This window comes from Ciona robusta, chromosome 3 (assembly GCF_009617815.1).
Source record: "Ciona robusta chromosome 3, ASM961781v2".
Lineage (NCBI taxonomy): Eukaryota > Metazoa > Chordata > Ascidiacea > Phlebobranchia > Cionidae > Ciona > Ciona robusta.
The window spans coordinates 5760775-5777141 of record NC_143237.1 but is presented as its reverse complement, the minus strand read 5'-3'; the positions used below and the strand labels follow the sequence as shown (position 1 = coordinate 5777141).

Here is a 16367-nt window from a genome sequence, read left to right as displayed (position 1 = left end):
GTTACCAAGTATATTACTTTGTGGATGATTATTTTTTTGGGATTTTTTTCTCATTTTTATGTATGGCTGATAATTTGGACAACCCATTAGTGACCACTGGGTTGGAGCAATTGCCGTTAAGTGTCTTGCTCAAGGACACATACGCCCACAATGGTAGCAGCGACGAGCCTTGAACCCATTACCACTGGGTTAGAGGCAGGCGCGCTAACCACTACGCCGTGGCGCCGGACAAGTTTAAGGCTAGACATTGTGCTTGTGTACGTTTATGTCCCAAGACACTTATCGGTAATCGCTTCTACCCAGCGAAATCCTTATTGTTGTTTGAATTTTATATCAAATGTAAACGGGAACGAGTGATTATGAAACATTACACACTGGCATGAGGTGATAAACCCGTGCGATAACGACTGTCGTTTTCCGGCCACGCGAGGATAAAGTAAGTTACATTCACGTGTGATAATGACCGTCTTTGCCCTACTGCGCCAAGATAATGAAGCTACTTGGCAACGATAGCCGTTATAACACTGGGGTATAACACCTACAACTCGTGCCCGTTTTTCTGCAAGGCGTAGACCTGACACAAGATCATTTCTAAAATTTTATCACAAAATATATTTTTTTGTAGAAAATTTAATAAATATGTCACCAGTACTGCAACCATATCTACAAGTTATAAAAATACTTTTATTTCTCATACATATATTGTTTATATATTTTGTGCAATCAGTAAAAAAATAATTGTAAAAAGTATATGAAGAAATTGCAGATCTACCAATAAAAAACAGCTAAAAAATATTTTTCAAATTATCAAATAAATTACAAAAGTAACAGCGGTCTTTAAAATGACCCTGCTACAAAAACACAATTTTTATACTTTTTTTTCATAATATACAACACTGGTAGCAGCCAAATAAGTAATTCGAAACATGATTTTAAAAAGCAGCCTGAAGTTGATTTTGTTTATATAGTTTGAGGCATCAAAGGTTCCCTCCAAAATACTGTAAAATATAAATATCTTAGACAAGCAGGACAAATTAATTTCAATAGTTTTCAAGTGAAAATAAAGTTACAACGAAAAATCATTTTTTACTACACATGGGAATGATAAAAGTTCTTACTTGATAGATTAGTTACAAAGTAACTAATTTAAATTACTATAATAAGTGAACCTTTGTTACAAGTATTTCTACCACTACTACTACTGTGTGCTTAAAATCATGCATTTAGTTTTTAAATGAAAGGTGTTATAAGTTATAATGCAAAATGAATTAATAAACTAATTAAATCAAAGTGAAGGTACTATGCTTTATGATATTACACAAAAACTTTAATATTTTCGGTCATATAAATTCTGTGTTTCGATTTAGGACTCAAAATTCAACTAATGTACACACTGACATTCTATGGCAAATCACTCAAACTAAACAAGCACCACTACATCTAACAATTGAAATAAAGATAACATAGTTAAAGTTAATCACAAATTATAAATTCCATATCTAAAAAAATCTGTGTCGTATAATTCAGTTTCTGAGTTACTATAGTAGCACGAACTGATAAATTAGTTTTCATGTAAATATAGGAATGTATTCTTATGTGGAAATGCTTTTAGTGAGGATATATATATAATAATTAGGGCTGTGGATTTTCCCTATTTTTGTTTAACCGTTAACCGTTCAGTTTTAACCGGTTAACCGGTTAACCGATACAAGTGTAATCCTAATAAAAGCGTCTTGTTTATCGCTTTTCTTTCGCGAATTTAAAGGCAACTTTACGACGAACGTATGGACTATGCTTGCAATACACGGGCAAACGTTCTTAACGTTAAAGTAATGCTTTCTTATTCATATTCAAACCTGTTTTAAAACACTTGCCGTCTAAATAATCAACGTGTGAATTGCAATTATGACGCAGTTATTAACGTGTGAATTGCTATTATGTCGTAATCAATTGCCAGGTCAAACAATCGCTATTATGATGCATGAATCCACGTGTGAATGCCTGCTTTTTCGTAATAAACACGCTGCTTGACTGAGGAAAACATTTAAGTTGTGTATTACACCAATATAATGTTGCAAAACTAGATAGCCTGCGGTATTAACAATCAAGATTGATGGCGTAATCGCCGTTGTAGGGCACGATCAAAGCAACAGCGTCCCTGCGCACTCTGTCTTATTGCAAAACAACAATCAACGAACACGTGCCTTTCATGTAAATAAGACAGATATTGATATACGTTTATGCCCTATGACGTCATAGTTCGGTTAACGACTTGAACTTTTCGTTAGCGGTTAACCGAATAGGTTCGGTTAACCGGTTAACCGTTAACTTTTCCACAGCCCTAATAATAATGTAGACATTTTAATTCAATAACTTCCTAAAAAATTGTATATTTTGCCAAATTTGTATCATAGATAGTACATACTTAAAAATTCCTAAGCCTTAATTGATGCGTTTGATTCGTCAAGCTGTGCTGACAGGTCTTTCACTTTGTCCGACCAATATGAACTGCTTTGTTGAAGCTGTAGTGTCAGCTACAATGCACATGCAACATAACAAGCCATGAAATGATATCTAACATATACTATGATGGTTCAGCTAAGTCTGTTTTGTTATATAATCAATGGGTGACATTGTTTATACTTGCTGGTGGGGTAATGACAGTCATTATCGACTATTTTTACACCTCGTGCAAATTATATGCAATGAATGTAAAATTAAACATGCTTGAATACAAAAGTTGAGCAGCAGTGGCATAAAAGACTTAAATGGGCTACCGGGTGCTTGGGTAATGGGCCAAATTTGGCCAAAATCCCAGGTCCTTGATAAGAACCTCCCCCACAAAAAAATGAAATTCTGAAAACACTTTCTTTGAACATTTAAATTGTATTTGGAGATGAATTTTGATATAAAGCATGACTACCTCGCCTGCTCGTTGCAGCCAGTAATTTTTGTCAAGTTTTTCAGGTGAAGTAATTCCCGTTGATTTTGCGTCTACAATTGCAGCCTCAGTTGCCTATGTAGGAAGTGCATGCAATGAAGAAAAAGCGAAATCACAAAACAGCCATGCATACAAACCATGCATTGCTACACAAAACACAAGAACATGAAAACTGACCCCATTTCTGCTGGACGAACGTAGACTTCTGTCAAAGTTAGGTACATGGCTTGAATCTCTTGCTGGTGATGTGAAAGAACGAGCCTTGTTCAATGAAAACAATGTTTAAACAAAGAAAGAAACAAGGAAAAAATGGAAGAAATGTGAAAGCATTTCTCAATTTGTAATACATTTTAATTAATTAACTTTTAAAGACGTTATTTTTTTGTGAATTTTAATCACACAGATAAATTTTGGTGTGTAAAAAATGGTAAAATAAAATTTATATTTTTACTTTTAAATTTATATTCTACTTTTATTTTCCCACAAAAATGCATTCCTTTATTATTAACGAAATTTTGATCTCCAACTACAGAAAGTTTGTACCTCTATTTGTGCACGTAGACCCATAATAGTTTGTTCTTTCGCCTCCAACTGCAGTTGAAGACTTTTCCTTGCACTCAACTCTTGTTCAACCAATGATCGTTGCCGAATGTTCTCCTTGTTTAAGTTGTTTAACTGCAAAAAATAAAATGAACATTAAATAAAAATAAGCAGCGACAGTAAGAACCAGGCGAAAAAGGAAATATAATGCAATTGCCATCCAAAGTAGTTTCTGATATAAGTTTAGTGTTTTTTGTTGTATTTGCAGTTAAACGCATATATAGGCATGCAAACTTTATTTTTATTTTAAAATTTAAAAACAGATATGAATGTTTTGGAGAAAATTTTGATAAATCAGAGGCCTAATATACCATATTAGAAGCTCATACAAAAAAAGGGTGGTTTTAAATTATAATTATTTCTTAAGAAAAAATGTGTGTTTTTAAATTCAAATTATCTGTTAAGAAAAAGGGGAAGTTTTAAATTAAAATTATATGTTAAGAAAAAATGTGTGGTTTTGAGTTAAAAATATCTGTTAGAAAAAATGTGTGTTTTTAAATTATAATCATCTGTTAAGAAAGAAGGGAAGTTTTTCAATTAAAATTATCATAAAAACTACAGTTTTTTATATTATCTGACTATCTGTATGTTATACCTGATGGTTGAGTTGTTGAATGCAATCCACGTTTTGTTTCAATCTTCGATGAAGATCTTCAAGAGATGAGTTTTTATCACGAAGAGCAACTTCCTGATCTTCTTCCGTTGCTTTTAATCGATTTCTTAACTGGAGGATCATGTTCTGAGAAAAAAAATTATTTAATTTAATAATTGTAGTACTATAGGGTTAGATGGGACATCTTTAGCACATATTATCCAAATATCCTGATCGTCTTTTAAACATTTAACAACGGTCTATGGAAGTCGTGAGGATACAGTTTTATAATTTTTTCATGTTTTTTTTTTACTACCAAATGGGACAGAAAAATAAAATAAAAATGTGTCCCATCTTCCCCCACCCTACTGATTTATTTAACAAGCAACTCCAAGTTTCACTGTACGAGAACTCATTCTAAAGACTTGGCATAAATTTTTGCGACAGCAAAATAACTACTGACAGGATGAACTGGATTACCACGGAAATAGGAAACTTTTCACTGTGGTTTAAAATAACTGTAATAAATTTCGCGAATCTAACCCTGATCTGATGCTCATATAGTAGAACAATTCATAAGTTAATTTTTAGACTTGAATTTTGTCCTAGAACGAAATCCTTACTGGTTTAAATTACTTTTTTTAAAGTTACCTTTTGTTTTTGCATGTTATAAAACATGTTAAAAACACTGCAAACTAGCATATTGTCCGTTAATTTAACAATACATTATATATCCTACTATTTCTCTGAGATACACAAACTAACACAAGTATTTAAATTTTCTCATGTGAAATCAGCTATGTTAGGTTCAAGCCACTTTCCAGTTGCAAACTATGCTCTATAGTCAATAGATCCTATACAATACGCACTAAAATGTACGAAACAAATATGCTTCATGAACCTTTATACACATACCTTTATACAGGTGCCTTTTTTTACAGATTTTAGTTAATTTTTCTCAGTTTTTTTAAAAAAACTTTTGTTTATTAATCTGATATTTGAATAAAACAATTCTTAAACTATGGGAACATATTTATACTAGCAATGAGCCACTGTCCAGTTGCAAATACTTCTCTTTTCAATCCGCACTATTCTTGTAAATGTACTTAATAAACATGCTCCTTGAACTTTCACACTTTTTACTGTTGGCTTTCTTTACAGATTTAGTTTTTTACGTTTTTTAAACTGTTGTTTATTAATCTAATATTTGATAAAACCATTCTTACACTGTGGGTACATATATGTATTAGTATTGAGTTATTGTCTAGTATTGTAAACTATGCTCTATACAATATGCACTAGCCTACATAAATGCACTTAAAATACTTTCTTTGAATTTTAACACACAGAACTTCATAAAGTTTGTGGTAACTTTACAGATATAATATAAAACATTTAGTTAAAAAAAAATTATCAGTTCAAACCTGTTGTTCTCCTGAATGTCGTTGTAATGCTTTACTTTTATCAGCTTCTGACTTCAGATCATCGACGTTTACTTTAAGTCGATTCAGATCCTCACTTAGTTTTCGGTTAGTAGCATGGAGATTGCTGTCGAAAACATCAATTAATGAAAATATATGTTTTCTATATATATGTTGCTGTTAAGAAATATGGTTATTGGCTAAGACATAACACTATTTTTTTATTAACATGTTTTGAACTAGTGGAAAAAATTCAGCCGTTTATTGTTAAACATAGAAAATGTGTTAGGACCTTTAACATATATAACTGTGGTGTATAGTTTCACTCTATTAGTGTTACTATGGTAGCATGAACTTATATGATAGTTTTCATGTAAATATGAGAATGTATTCTTATGTGGAAATGCTTTTAGTGATATATAATATTATATAGTAGTGTAGCTGTGTAGGCATTTTAATTAAATAACTTCCTTAAAATAAAACATGTATATTTTTCTATCTTTATTTTTGTGTTACAGGTAGTACATACTTAATAAAGTACTTAAGAACTCAGTATGTGTTAAATAGACCAAGAATTTTGCTAATCATTACAATGCATAGTTCCTTGAAAATCAAAATCCAGGGTGATCAAATGAATTTCTTTATAAAGAAACTAAACCATATATTGGATCTTATGTTCTATTATTTGGGAACAATGCCCTTTGTTTGGTTTATTCTGTAACAATGGGTGAACTAAGTAAACAGGCCATTGGGATATTTTCTTTAAATATTATTTAATTTAGGAGCAAAGCAAATATGTGAATTGTGACTTTTGTTTGCTTTGCTGGGAAGCTTTATTATGGAATGGATCAAGAAAAATTCATTGGTAAGTATGAGTGGTTATGGGAGTGTAAGGATAAGGTTTATTTAGGTTTTTAGGTCTACAAGGTTTATTACAATATATAAAATATTTGTATATTAAACAGTGTAGATTGTGTAAGGTGTGGTTTGTATGTTAGTTCTTAAACATAAGGCATGTGTTATTTGGAGGGTATTTTATTGTTGTGTTGACTGTTGAGTGTTCACTTGTATGACTTGCCCATTTTGAGTTATATAATGACCTACACAGTTTCAAGTGCTCTTCATATTCTATCACTGGTTAGAAAGAGGAAACTTATGTTTCAAAGTTTCTGGGAATGCCAGAGATTAGGTAAACACTAAGACCCTTTGAAGAAAGGGTAGGAGCAACTTGAAATCTCAAAGAACCTGTTTGTAAGACTTCGGAATAAAGATTCTTTTGTTGCTATGAATAAAAGTTGACGCTTAGGGAAAGGGTTTTAGGTTTCAACAGCTAGCCCTCCCATTTCATTCATTAGTATGTGGTGGACATAATATATAACAACAGTTGGGACAATAGAGTTGAGAAATGGCCGGTGTTTTGAGCAAAAACAAGTTATTTGTATCTTTGGTATGGTGTATCAGGTGTGTTTGTTGTTGGGTTCAACAGGTTTACTTGTCTGGCTCATTGTTTGTGAAGTATATTAACTTGGAGAGGAATATTAAGCGCTTGTGTGGCAAGGATAAGAGTACACAGGCAGCGTAACTCAAATTGTTGGATATTTAGTTGTAATTCATGGAATAGGAGCAGCTTACATACTGGTGTTTTTAACAGAAATCATTAGATTAAGCAATATAGTTTAAACTTTATTTTATCATTAATTGATAAACAGCACAAGCTTTTTACAAATATTAGTTAACTTTTATCAGGTTGTTAAAATTGTTTATTAATTTGATACTTACATAAAACAGGTTAATTCGTACACCGTTGGTATATATTTATATTAGTATTCTGACTTTGAAGAAAGGATTTAGAAACAACACAAAAACCAACCAGCCCTGTGTAAAATAAACTTCATTTCAGTGAAGTAGAAAAACCATAAGAGAACATGAGAGGGTACTTGAGAAGTCCGGGGCACATGTATTACCTCGACACAGATGTCACCTCAGTGGGTAGAGGATCAGGATTAAAACCTCCGGATCAGCTGAAGAATGTGGGAGCACACATCCCGTTAGGGTCTGGGAAAGTTGAACATTTTCACGCAGTGGTGGAAAAGCGAGCACAAGAGAATTGTTTTATACTGGTTGATATGAACACGGCGTATGGGACGTATGTTAACGAACATAGGATACAGAATGGAGCTGTGAGGTTGGCACCAGGGGATGTGGTGAGGTTCGGACATGGAGGAATTCCTCACGAGTTTAATCTTGTGATGGAGGATAAAGATGAAGATGGGAAGAACTCGAGTAGAACTAGCTCCGCCTCAGGTGAAGGGTGAAGTTTTTTGTTTTAAAGAATGTTTTTTAGCGCAAAATTTGTTGTTATTTTTATTTTTTTATGTATTTTTTTTATATTGAAATTTAGGTTTTTTATAATTTTTTTCAAATTGAAATTTAGGTTTCAAATATTACAGTAACTACATTTTTTGCTCAGTTAAAAACAAAATGCCATTTTTACAGGAAAAAAGAAGCAGATAGAATCTGGGTATTTTGACACATCACGGTCACATATTGCTCGAAATCAATCAGCGCATAGTCCGACTTCACCTCTGCCATTCAGCATTAACTTAAGGCCAGATACAGCCCCAACAACCCCCAGGGTCGTGACCCCACCATTATCAAAACTCGTGCTCAGCGAACGATCAAAATCTGTTCCTCTCAATCTGAAGATGGCGGGACCAGGAAGATCAAGTCAGGAGGAGAAGCAAGAAGCTTGGAGAAGCTCGGAGAGTGAGGAGTACGGAGACAGGAGTGAGAACAAACAAACGAGTGAAAAGGAAGCAGATTCTGATCCATGGTAAGACAGAATTATACGAATAATACGAATACCAGTAATATATTTTTAAACAACTTTCAAGGAATATGTCTTAACCAATTTTATTATTTTTAACCCAAATTTTAACTTAGGTTCTAAGCCAAACTTTAAAACCTTTACTTTGACAGTTTTCAACTGTTAGCTTATCGTTTTGACTTTGACCATTGGCGCCTGGCTTTTAAAATAGTCCTATTAGTTTTAAGAGGTAAAAGTTTTTGCCGGCGAAAGCAGGAACATTTTAGTTTTGTCACATTGTTAGCTTTTGTTTGGGAAAAATATTGATTATTGCACTATCACCAATGTATAGGGATTATTTTAAGACGTGTTTGTAAGACAGGCTATTGAATTGTTTATGCATTTATACTGGGCACTATGATTTATTTTCAGGGTATATATGCATACCTTGCATACCCATGTTAGGCGCCTATGGTTTTTTTTGCCTTTGAATTATTGAGATATGCTGATAAAAATAGACAAATCAGTGCAAAAAGTGAAAATTAAATGTAACAACATTTACTCCAGGTATGTGTCCATGTTAAGAGAGAAGGAACAACGACTTCTACACATGGGAGATGAGATCATGAGGTTAAGTGTATTGGAGGGTGAATGTAAGAGGAAAGATGGCGTGATCAGTGAATTACGTGGGAAGTTGAATCACTCGGAACAATCGTTAATGGTATGTTTAGAAATATTAGGGTAATGGGTTAACTCTTATATAAATCCCAGTGCGATTTGTCGTTATAGCTTTTTTTACAAAAGAATATTATTTTTTCCAACTTGGTTGAATAAATGAATGGAAGTTGCTTTATCCTCGAGTGACAGGAAAACGACAATCATTATTACACGGGTGTTCATACACCTTGTGCCAGCACGAGTTACCATGTATTATTACTTTGTGAGTGATTATTTTTGTCCCATTTTAAGTATGACTAATAAGTTGGAGCGATTGCTGTTAAGTAACTTGCCCAAGAACACATACCCCATTATGATAGCAACGATGAGCCTTGAATCCATTACCTCTGGGTTGGAGGCAGGCGTGCTAACCACTTTGCCACAGCGCCCAAATAAGTTGTTGTTAACAGGAAATGAAAAGCAATTCCAATGTTGCTGAGAAAGATCGTAAGTTGGTTGAGATGGGAGACGAAATAAGTCGGTTGGCTGTTTACGAACGAGAATGTGAGAGGAAAGATAGATTAGTTGCTACACTTCGTGATCAAGTTGCAAAACTAGAGGTGGAATTATAATTTTTTCCCATAGTATTTTACCAAAGGTAGTTTCGCGCAAAATTTATGTATTGTGTATTAAATTAGCTGCTGAGAAAACCAAACTCAGTTAAAAATTTGAAATGATTTGATTTTTTTTCTTGGTAAAGCAGGTGTGCACTGAGCTATTGTAAAACTTCTGTTTCATAAAATGTTATTTCAGATTGACAAACAAATTTGGATCATGGATTCACAAAGAAGTTCAACTCCAACAACAAATGGAACCAACCATAAAGAATCAATGGAGGATGAAAAATCAGTGAGTAAAATAAAACTTACATTATAACCTCTGTCATACTTTAGTTAGGGGTTAACATTTTCATGTATTTTTTTCTTTTCCTATGGTTTTTGTTTTTATAAAGAAAGTTAAAACAGTAACAGTTAAATGTTTTTATTTTGCTGTTAAAAAAGTATTTTTTAAAAAAATAGATTTTAAAAAATACATTTTCTATTTTTATGTTTTCTTTACTTTTTTAATTTAAAATTTGTCCATTGTTTACCTTAAAATGTGTCAAATTGTGTAAAAACCACATTTTTCTTTATTTAACCTAAATATGTTCAGGTAAAGCAAGACGTTGGGGAAAGATTTGAAATGAAATTAAGTTCGATTGATGACTCTTTGCTCAGCGCACTGGAGCATCTGGATCAGATCCGAACTGAACACGATCTTCCTGTTCCGGATCGGAGGTCACAGGAGGAGATCATATTTGATCTCAAAGATGAGTTGGAAGAAAAGGAAAAGTTACTTGAAGAAACTAAACGTGAGAAGATTTGTCACGATAAAACATATTTTTATCATTTTTTTAGGATTTGAATGAAAATAAAGTTTAAGTTTTGTTAGGATAAAACCAAACAGAAATGTGTTTTTTTTTTGTAAAATTAGAACACCTATATAAATATAAAATGATTTAAAAACCAAACCAAAATGAGTTTATTTTGTTCTTTTAAAAGTATTTTTTTTATTTTTTTGTTAAATCATTCTGTATTTTACTTTTATGTAACAGAGAAACTGGAAGACACAAGAAAGGAGCTCAACCTTTCATCAGGACTTGTTCAGTCACTGCAAAGGAACGGTCACTCAAGGGAGCAAAAGATAAAGAAGGTCACCGCGCAGTTGGAGAAAAGCAAGCAAGATCATCACGAAGCTAAAGAACAAATTCACGCTCTGTCAAATAAAATCGCGAATCTTCGTGAAGAGAAGAAACACGAAGGAATCGTGGGAGCGATGGAGAAAGAGTTGAACGAGGTGGGAGCAAATTTGTAATGTAGGTTGCTTAACTTAACAATGAATGCGCTGTGGTTTGTTGTACATTTAAAGAATTGAAAAGTAATAAAATTGTTCGTTTATGTTTATTATGTTTGATTATATTTGCTTGTTTATTTAAAGTGAATTATATAGTAATAAAATAATTCCACAAGAACAAGACACAGGATATTTTATATAATTTCAATAAAGCAGTAGATTGACAAACGTAGCATACTTATAGTAAACTCTTGATTTTAGATGAACAGTTTACTGCAAGTTGCTCAAACAACAAATGTTCGACAACAAGAAAAGTTGGAGAAGCAAGCGAGAGATTTGAAGAAGTGCCATCGACAAAATAAACAATTTATAGAAAGTGGAAGAACGAGTCAACGACAAGTAAGTGAATGTGAAGTAATGAATTGGCTGTTACCAATTTTTTATAGAATTCTTTTATTCTGGTTAGTCTTAACATTAACATGACAGCTCATATGTAAAATAAGACTTTTATTTCATCTGTTAAAGTTTTTTTAAAAGTAAAACCATTTTCAGTGATGTAAAAAGTTGAAATTACCACTTGGAAGAAAAATGGCAATAAAACCTCTTTCGTTCTTATTTGCTTCTTGAGAGCTTTACAGTTGCAACAATTATGAATACAGTCCTGTTGCAAAAGCCAGTTTGTGATAGATTATACCTTAAAGTTAACACACATGGCTTACCACTGTGATATATCGGTCATGGTTAGAATTCATCAAACCGTTAGTAATTTATGTCAAAATTTTCGGATTGATGAATTTCAAAAATAGAATATTACTGTAATATCTTAATAACAGTTTAAATTCACCAACCTCAAGAAATTTTTATTAAAATCCCTAGATTGATGAGTTTCAAAAAGAGTTAAGCGATTTACAAAGAAAAGAACAAACCGCGCGTGTTATAAGCGAACAAACTGGATCGAAATATGAAAGGTTGAGGTCACGTGTTGTACAAGCTGTCTTCACTGCACCTGGTTCAACTAAACCAGAGAATTCGTTGGCTGATTCTGAAGTTTTGAAGTCAATACAAAAGGTAAGAAGATAGAAAATGCAAAGGTTTTATAATCTGAATAAAAACTATCCTACTGTTACAAGAGGAAACATTTGAATAGATAATGTGTTTTGCAGAGGTCACCGGGAAGGAATATTACTCAAAAAAGATAGAATAAAAGCTTAATGTCCTCACATAATTCCAATACAAAAAATCCTCCCATAAATTAAAGTTTGGAAAAGCATGTTCTAAATAATATTTAAAAAAGAGAAATCACCGAAAAACAGCCAACCATGGATGAAATAGCTTCCAAGTGTCTTGGTCAAAAAAAATAAATATTTCTAAAAAACTTCAGATAATCGACGACCGAAGTGAATTTCATCAACAACTCGTCGATCTCGGTCACTCACCACCGCCCCTAGTGGTGGCGATGGAAATTCCAGAAGAAGAAAATCCTCTCGTTGCATCCGATTCGAGCACCGGGGAGAAGAAAAAGCAAGGAAAGAAGACCGGGAAGCGATGATGTTGTTTCATGTTTATTTATTTTATTTTTGAGATATTTCTAACATATATAAATATACGTATGTTGAAATTATACCTTTGAAAATGATGTTTGCTACTTTTTTATATTTGAAATTAATTTATTTGGTAATGATACCCACTACAATTTTTATGCCATTTTCCATTTGAAAAGTAAGTTTTTTGAACATCAAGCCAAAAAATTTTTTAAACAGTTTATTTGTTCTATGAAAAAAGACCTTGGATTTAATAAAAATACAAGACACGCTGCTTGTGTGGGGGATTATTACTGTGTTTGCAATTTGTTAATTTATAATATGAGACTTGTGCTTTGTAAATTAATCAAATAAATCTATTTTTATTAAAACACTGAAGTATTTTGTGAGAGCTTTTGAAGTTTTAGTTTCATATAGCAACTACCCATCTGACAAACAGGAGCCTATACAAGGAAGGGGTTCCGATCCCCCCCTTTGAATATGATTTTAAAAAAACAAAGTAAAAAAAATATTAAAAAGGATTTTTGTTATTTTGTAAAATTAGGACCCTTAAAAAAATAGTAAAGAAGTCATATTATTGTGGTTTAAAACCAATCTTATGGGTTTCCTATTGATGGGTTATTATTTATGTCAGTCGCGGTATGCTTTTATTTAGCACGTTCTGTTTTATACGCGTCCATTTTCTAAGCAAAAACTTGCGAACTCCCCCTTTTTAAATTCCTTGATATGCCCCTGCGTTTCAATTTTTTACCCAAAAGGGTATACTTTACACAATGAAAGGCTTTTTTCCTGTTAACCAATTCTAAATTTCAGATTGTTATCATAATTCCTAATAAATTACAAAACATGCAAATCAGGGCAAAATCCCAGGTCCTCGACAAGGACCTCACGCACAAAGGAAAATAAAAAAAAACTTACTCTCTTTCTGCTGCAACTTGAGCGAGATCTTTAGTTTGTTCTTTTAATCTATCAGAAAGTCGATCATTGGTAAGTTTCTGTTCCTTCACCCATGCGTTGACGTTTTCCACGACAGCTTCACTCTCATTGCGCAACCTCGCCCCATCCTTTCTACACCCCTCCAACTCTCGCTGTAAACTTTCAATCTAATAGGAAAAAAATTCAACTTTGTCAGATATAGGAGCAACTTTGTACAAATATAGATTATGATAGATACTAGTATATTATATTAACTAGTTAATTCAGACCAAACTCGCTATTTAAACATTATAAATTGTAACAAACCTTTGAGTATTTTCTATTTGACTAATTGATTGCAAAAAATCTAAATAGAATTTATCTCACATTTTTATTTAATAGCAGTTCTATATAATATGACAAATTATTTGCATATTTTTATAAAAAAAAATTTAAACTTAGAGATAGTGAATCCAAAAGTTTTTCTATTAAATATTCTTAAAACTGCAATTAATATCTCTATGTAAACTGTATGATTGTTGTTTAATGATACCAAGGTTAGCGTTTCATTTGTTAATATTTAGGGTTTCAGAATTTTACTAGTATGTAGCTTCAAAATTCTAATATTTAGGGTTTCAGAGTTTTACTAGTATGTAGCTTCAAAAATGTTTCCTCACAAATGTTTTTCACATGGTATTACGAGTATTTAGTAACTAGTTTAAAAGCTAACTTAAACTCCAAAAATCTGAACAAAATATTCCAGATAGTAGCTATGCAAAAAAGTGTGCAAAAAATAGCTCTTTGTCCCCACCTGGTGGTTGCAAGTTGAATGTTTTTCTTGCATTGAATCGAGTAAATGCTTATTTATCTGGAAATCATCGTCAAGTTTTTTGTATTTTCCCTGCAGAGTTGACAACTCAACCTGCACAAAATAGACCATTAGTTTGATTCTATTTGTCTGCAATAAAACTTAGCTTAGACAAAACTTCTTTAAAATGCAATCATTTTTAGATCTTTAAAAGTTAACATTTCTTTTAAGTATAAATTTAAATATATTAACATTTATAATAAGCAATACAAAACACATTTATTAGGTATGGGTTATTTATAAGCCTGTTTTTTCATAATTGATTTTATTATGATTAAACAGATGTTGATTTATGTGCATGTACTGACTAACTCTCAACCCAGGAATCTATTTCCATTCCAGTATTTCTTAGACTGGTGTTAATATACCCCTGGGGGTAAATTACTTAAATTACGTATTTAAAGGGTAAATGAGCTACCAATCGAACTCCACATCAATTGTAAGGACAAAAAAATTATGCCAATTGTGGTACTTTACCGGACATTGAGCAACTTGTTGCCAAAAAGCTCCTGCATCTGTCGCATTAAATATAACTGATGTAATTAGTTGTTTTCGCCTTTTAATAAATGAGCACCATAATACTTATTGGGGGTAAATCTGATAAACATCTTTGTTGAAAGGGTAAATCATAAAAAAGTTTAAAAACCACTGTTCTAGTCTATTCAATGTAAAATAAATAAGAACAATTTCAACACAACACCTTCAATACAACAAGTTGTTCTTCCTTCTTTGCAATCTCAGAAATACTCAGACGATTTTTCTCTTGATTTTCACGAAGCTCTCTTGACATATCCTGTCAATTCAAGGAAAATATAATATGTATACACAGAATTATTTTAAGCTGTGTTTGTTTTAAAATTACTATGTGTGCATATTAGTCAAATATAGAGATCAGTTTTTTGGCAGAGTGTGCCAAAAAAAAGCTCTTTAAAAATGTGCACATTTGAATGTATGGCCTGTATTACAATACTGTGCAGGAGGTAAAATTCCAACAAACACAGTTTTTTTCACATCAGACTAATGTGTCTAATTAGTAATTACCCTTGTTGCAAATCAGGGCTAAAGCCTATGTTCATTGGCATGCAGCACTGGTAGGGCCTTACCCATATAGAATAGAAATCCCAGTTAAGCATAATTCAGCGATAATATTTTCTACTTACTTCTAATCTTGCTTCACATTGTTCAACTTCTTCTTCAGCTTCTTTGTTTAAGTTTTGAACTTTTCGAAGTTCGTTTCGTAACTTGCGAAGTTTATCTTCATACGCTCCAATCTGTTATTTCCATGTAGTATTAAATATTTAAATCACAAAAGCGTCATGAAATGATTAGATATAAATTTATGGCAAAGTAACTCATATTTAAAAAAAAATTAAATTTGTGTTATAGTATTATAACAATTAACAGATTTGAATTTAGACCAAAATAACTCATATTATGACTCCTATTATTCCAGGAAAGAGCAACCAATGACAGCATGTTTATTTTACTGCAATTAAACAATGTATTAATACATCATTATGCCCACGGTCATGTTTTTTTGATATTCTAATGTTAGGTCAACAAAATTTAAAATAAGATTCCTTTGAATATAAAGTGCTGTAATCATGAAATACAATTTACTCACTGTAAAAAAAACAGAATAAAAATCAGATGTACTCTAAATTATTATCATAAAAAAATAAAACTGTACAAGTTATTTCACCTCTTGCGCCATCGCCTGGTTATCGTGCCACGATTTCTGAAGTTCCGTTTTAAGCGTCGCGTTCTCTTGTGAACTTTGACCCAGTTGGTCCATTGATTCTTGTTTCGTTCCTTCCACAGATGTGAGCTGAAAATTCAGTCAGAGGTAATGGGTTCAATGCTTGTGGGGGGGATGTATGTGTCCTTGGGAAAGACATTTAACGGTAATTTCTTCAACCCAGTGGTCACTAAGGAGTTGTCCAAATTATCAGCCATACAAATTATAAAAAATACCATGAAATATTTCACCAAAAAAGAATCACCCGCAAAGTACCATACTTGGTAACTCATAAGCTGGCACGAGGTATATGAAACAGAACACCTGTGTTATACAACTGTCGTTTTCCAGCTACACAAAGATAAAGTGAGTTACAATTATTTATTAATTCGACT

At 32.4% G+C, this 16367-nt stretch overlaps 2 protein-coding genes across 6 annotated transcripts in view; one reads left to right on the top strand and one right to left on the bottom strand.

Moving 5' to 3' along the window:
* Positions 1 to 13: 13 nt before the first annotated feature.
* Positions 14 to 16367, bottom strand: part of LOC149738527 (uncharacterized) — a 47149-nt gene continuing 30795 nt past the window's right edge. The window contains exons 46-57 of one of the 4 annotated variants that reach the window (XM_089874109.1): positions 15937 to 16062; positions 15395 to 15505; positions 14935 to 15027; positions 14178 to 14288; positions 13370 to 13554; positions 5558 to 5681; positions 4137 to 4280; positions 3485 to 3616; positions 3119 to 3202; positions 2924 to 3016; positions 2426 to 2534; positions 14 to 998 (exon numbers count right to left, since the gene is read on the bottom strand). In XM_089874109.1, coding sequence (XP_089730235.1) covers positions 2436 to 2534; positions 2924 to 3016; positions 3119 to 3202; positions 3485 to 3616; positions 4137 to 4280; positions 5558 to 5681; positions 13370 to 13554; positions 14178 to 14288; positions 14935 to 15027; positions 15395 to 15505; positions 15937 to 16062 — 1302 coding nt within the window. In that variant the 3' untranslated portion in view covers positions 14 to 998; positions 2426 to 2435. The other 3 variants (XM_089874110.1, XM_089874111.1, XM_089874107.1) reach the window with 3 other exon arrangements.
* LOC149738528 (coiled-coil domain-containing protein 27-like) lies at positions 6110 to 12725 on the top strand. 2 transcript variants are annotated; one of them, XM_089874137.1, is made up of 11 exons: positions 6110 to 6419; positions 7455 to 7858; positions 8051 to 8387; positions 8928 to 9081; positions 9488 to 9637; positions 9831 to 9926; positions 10230 to 10428; positions 10672 to 10913; positions 11172 to 11309; positions 11787 to 11978; positions 12292 to 12725. In XM_089874137.1, exons 2-11 carry the CDS (start codon positions 7480 to 7482, stop codon positions 12457 to 12459), a joined length of 2055 nt encoding a protein of 684 aa, XP_089730263.1. In that variant the 5' UTR covers positions 6110 to 6419; positions 7455 to 7479; the 3' UTR covers positions 12460 to 12725. The 2 variants fall into 2 exon arrangements, with proteins under 2 accessions (XP_089730263.1, XP_089730262.1); XM_089874136.1 differs by lacking the exon at positions 6110 to 6419 and having other exon boundaries at positions 6498 to 7858.

What these genes read in the sequence shown, in the direction of transcription:
- LOC149738528 (XM_089874137.1), top strand. Translation starts at nt 7,480, where the DNA reads ATGAGAGGGTACTTGAGAAGTCCGGGGCACATGTATTACCTCGACACA. An exon ending in GTTACTTGAAGAAACTAAAC is followed by an intron (nt 10,429 to 10,671) that starts GTGAGAAGATTT and finishes TTTATGTAACAG; the next exon opens with AGAAACTGGAAGACACAAGA. An exon ending in TGGAGAAAGAGTTGAACGAG is followed by an intron (nt 10,914 to 11,171) that starts GTGGGAGCAAAT and finishes TCTTGATTTTAG; the next exon opens with ATGAACAGTTTACTGCAAGT.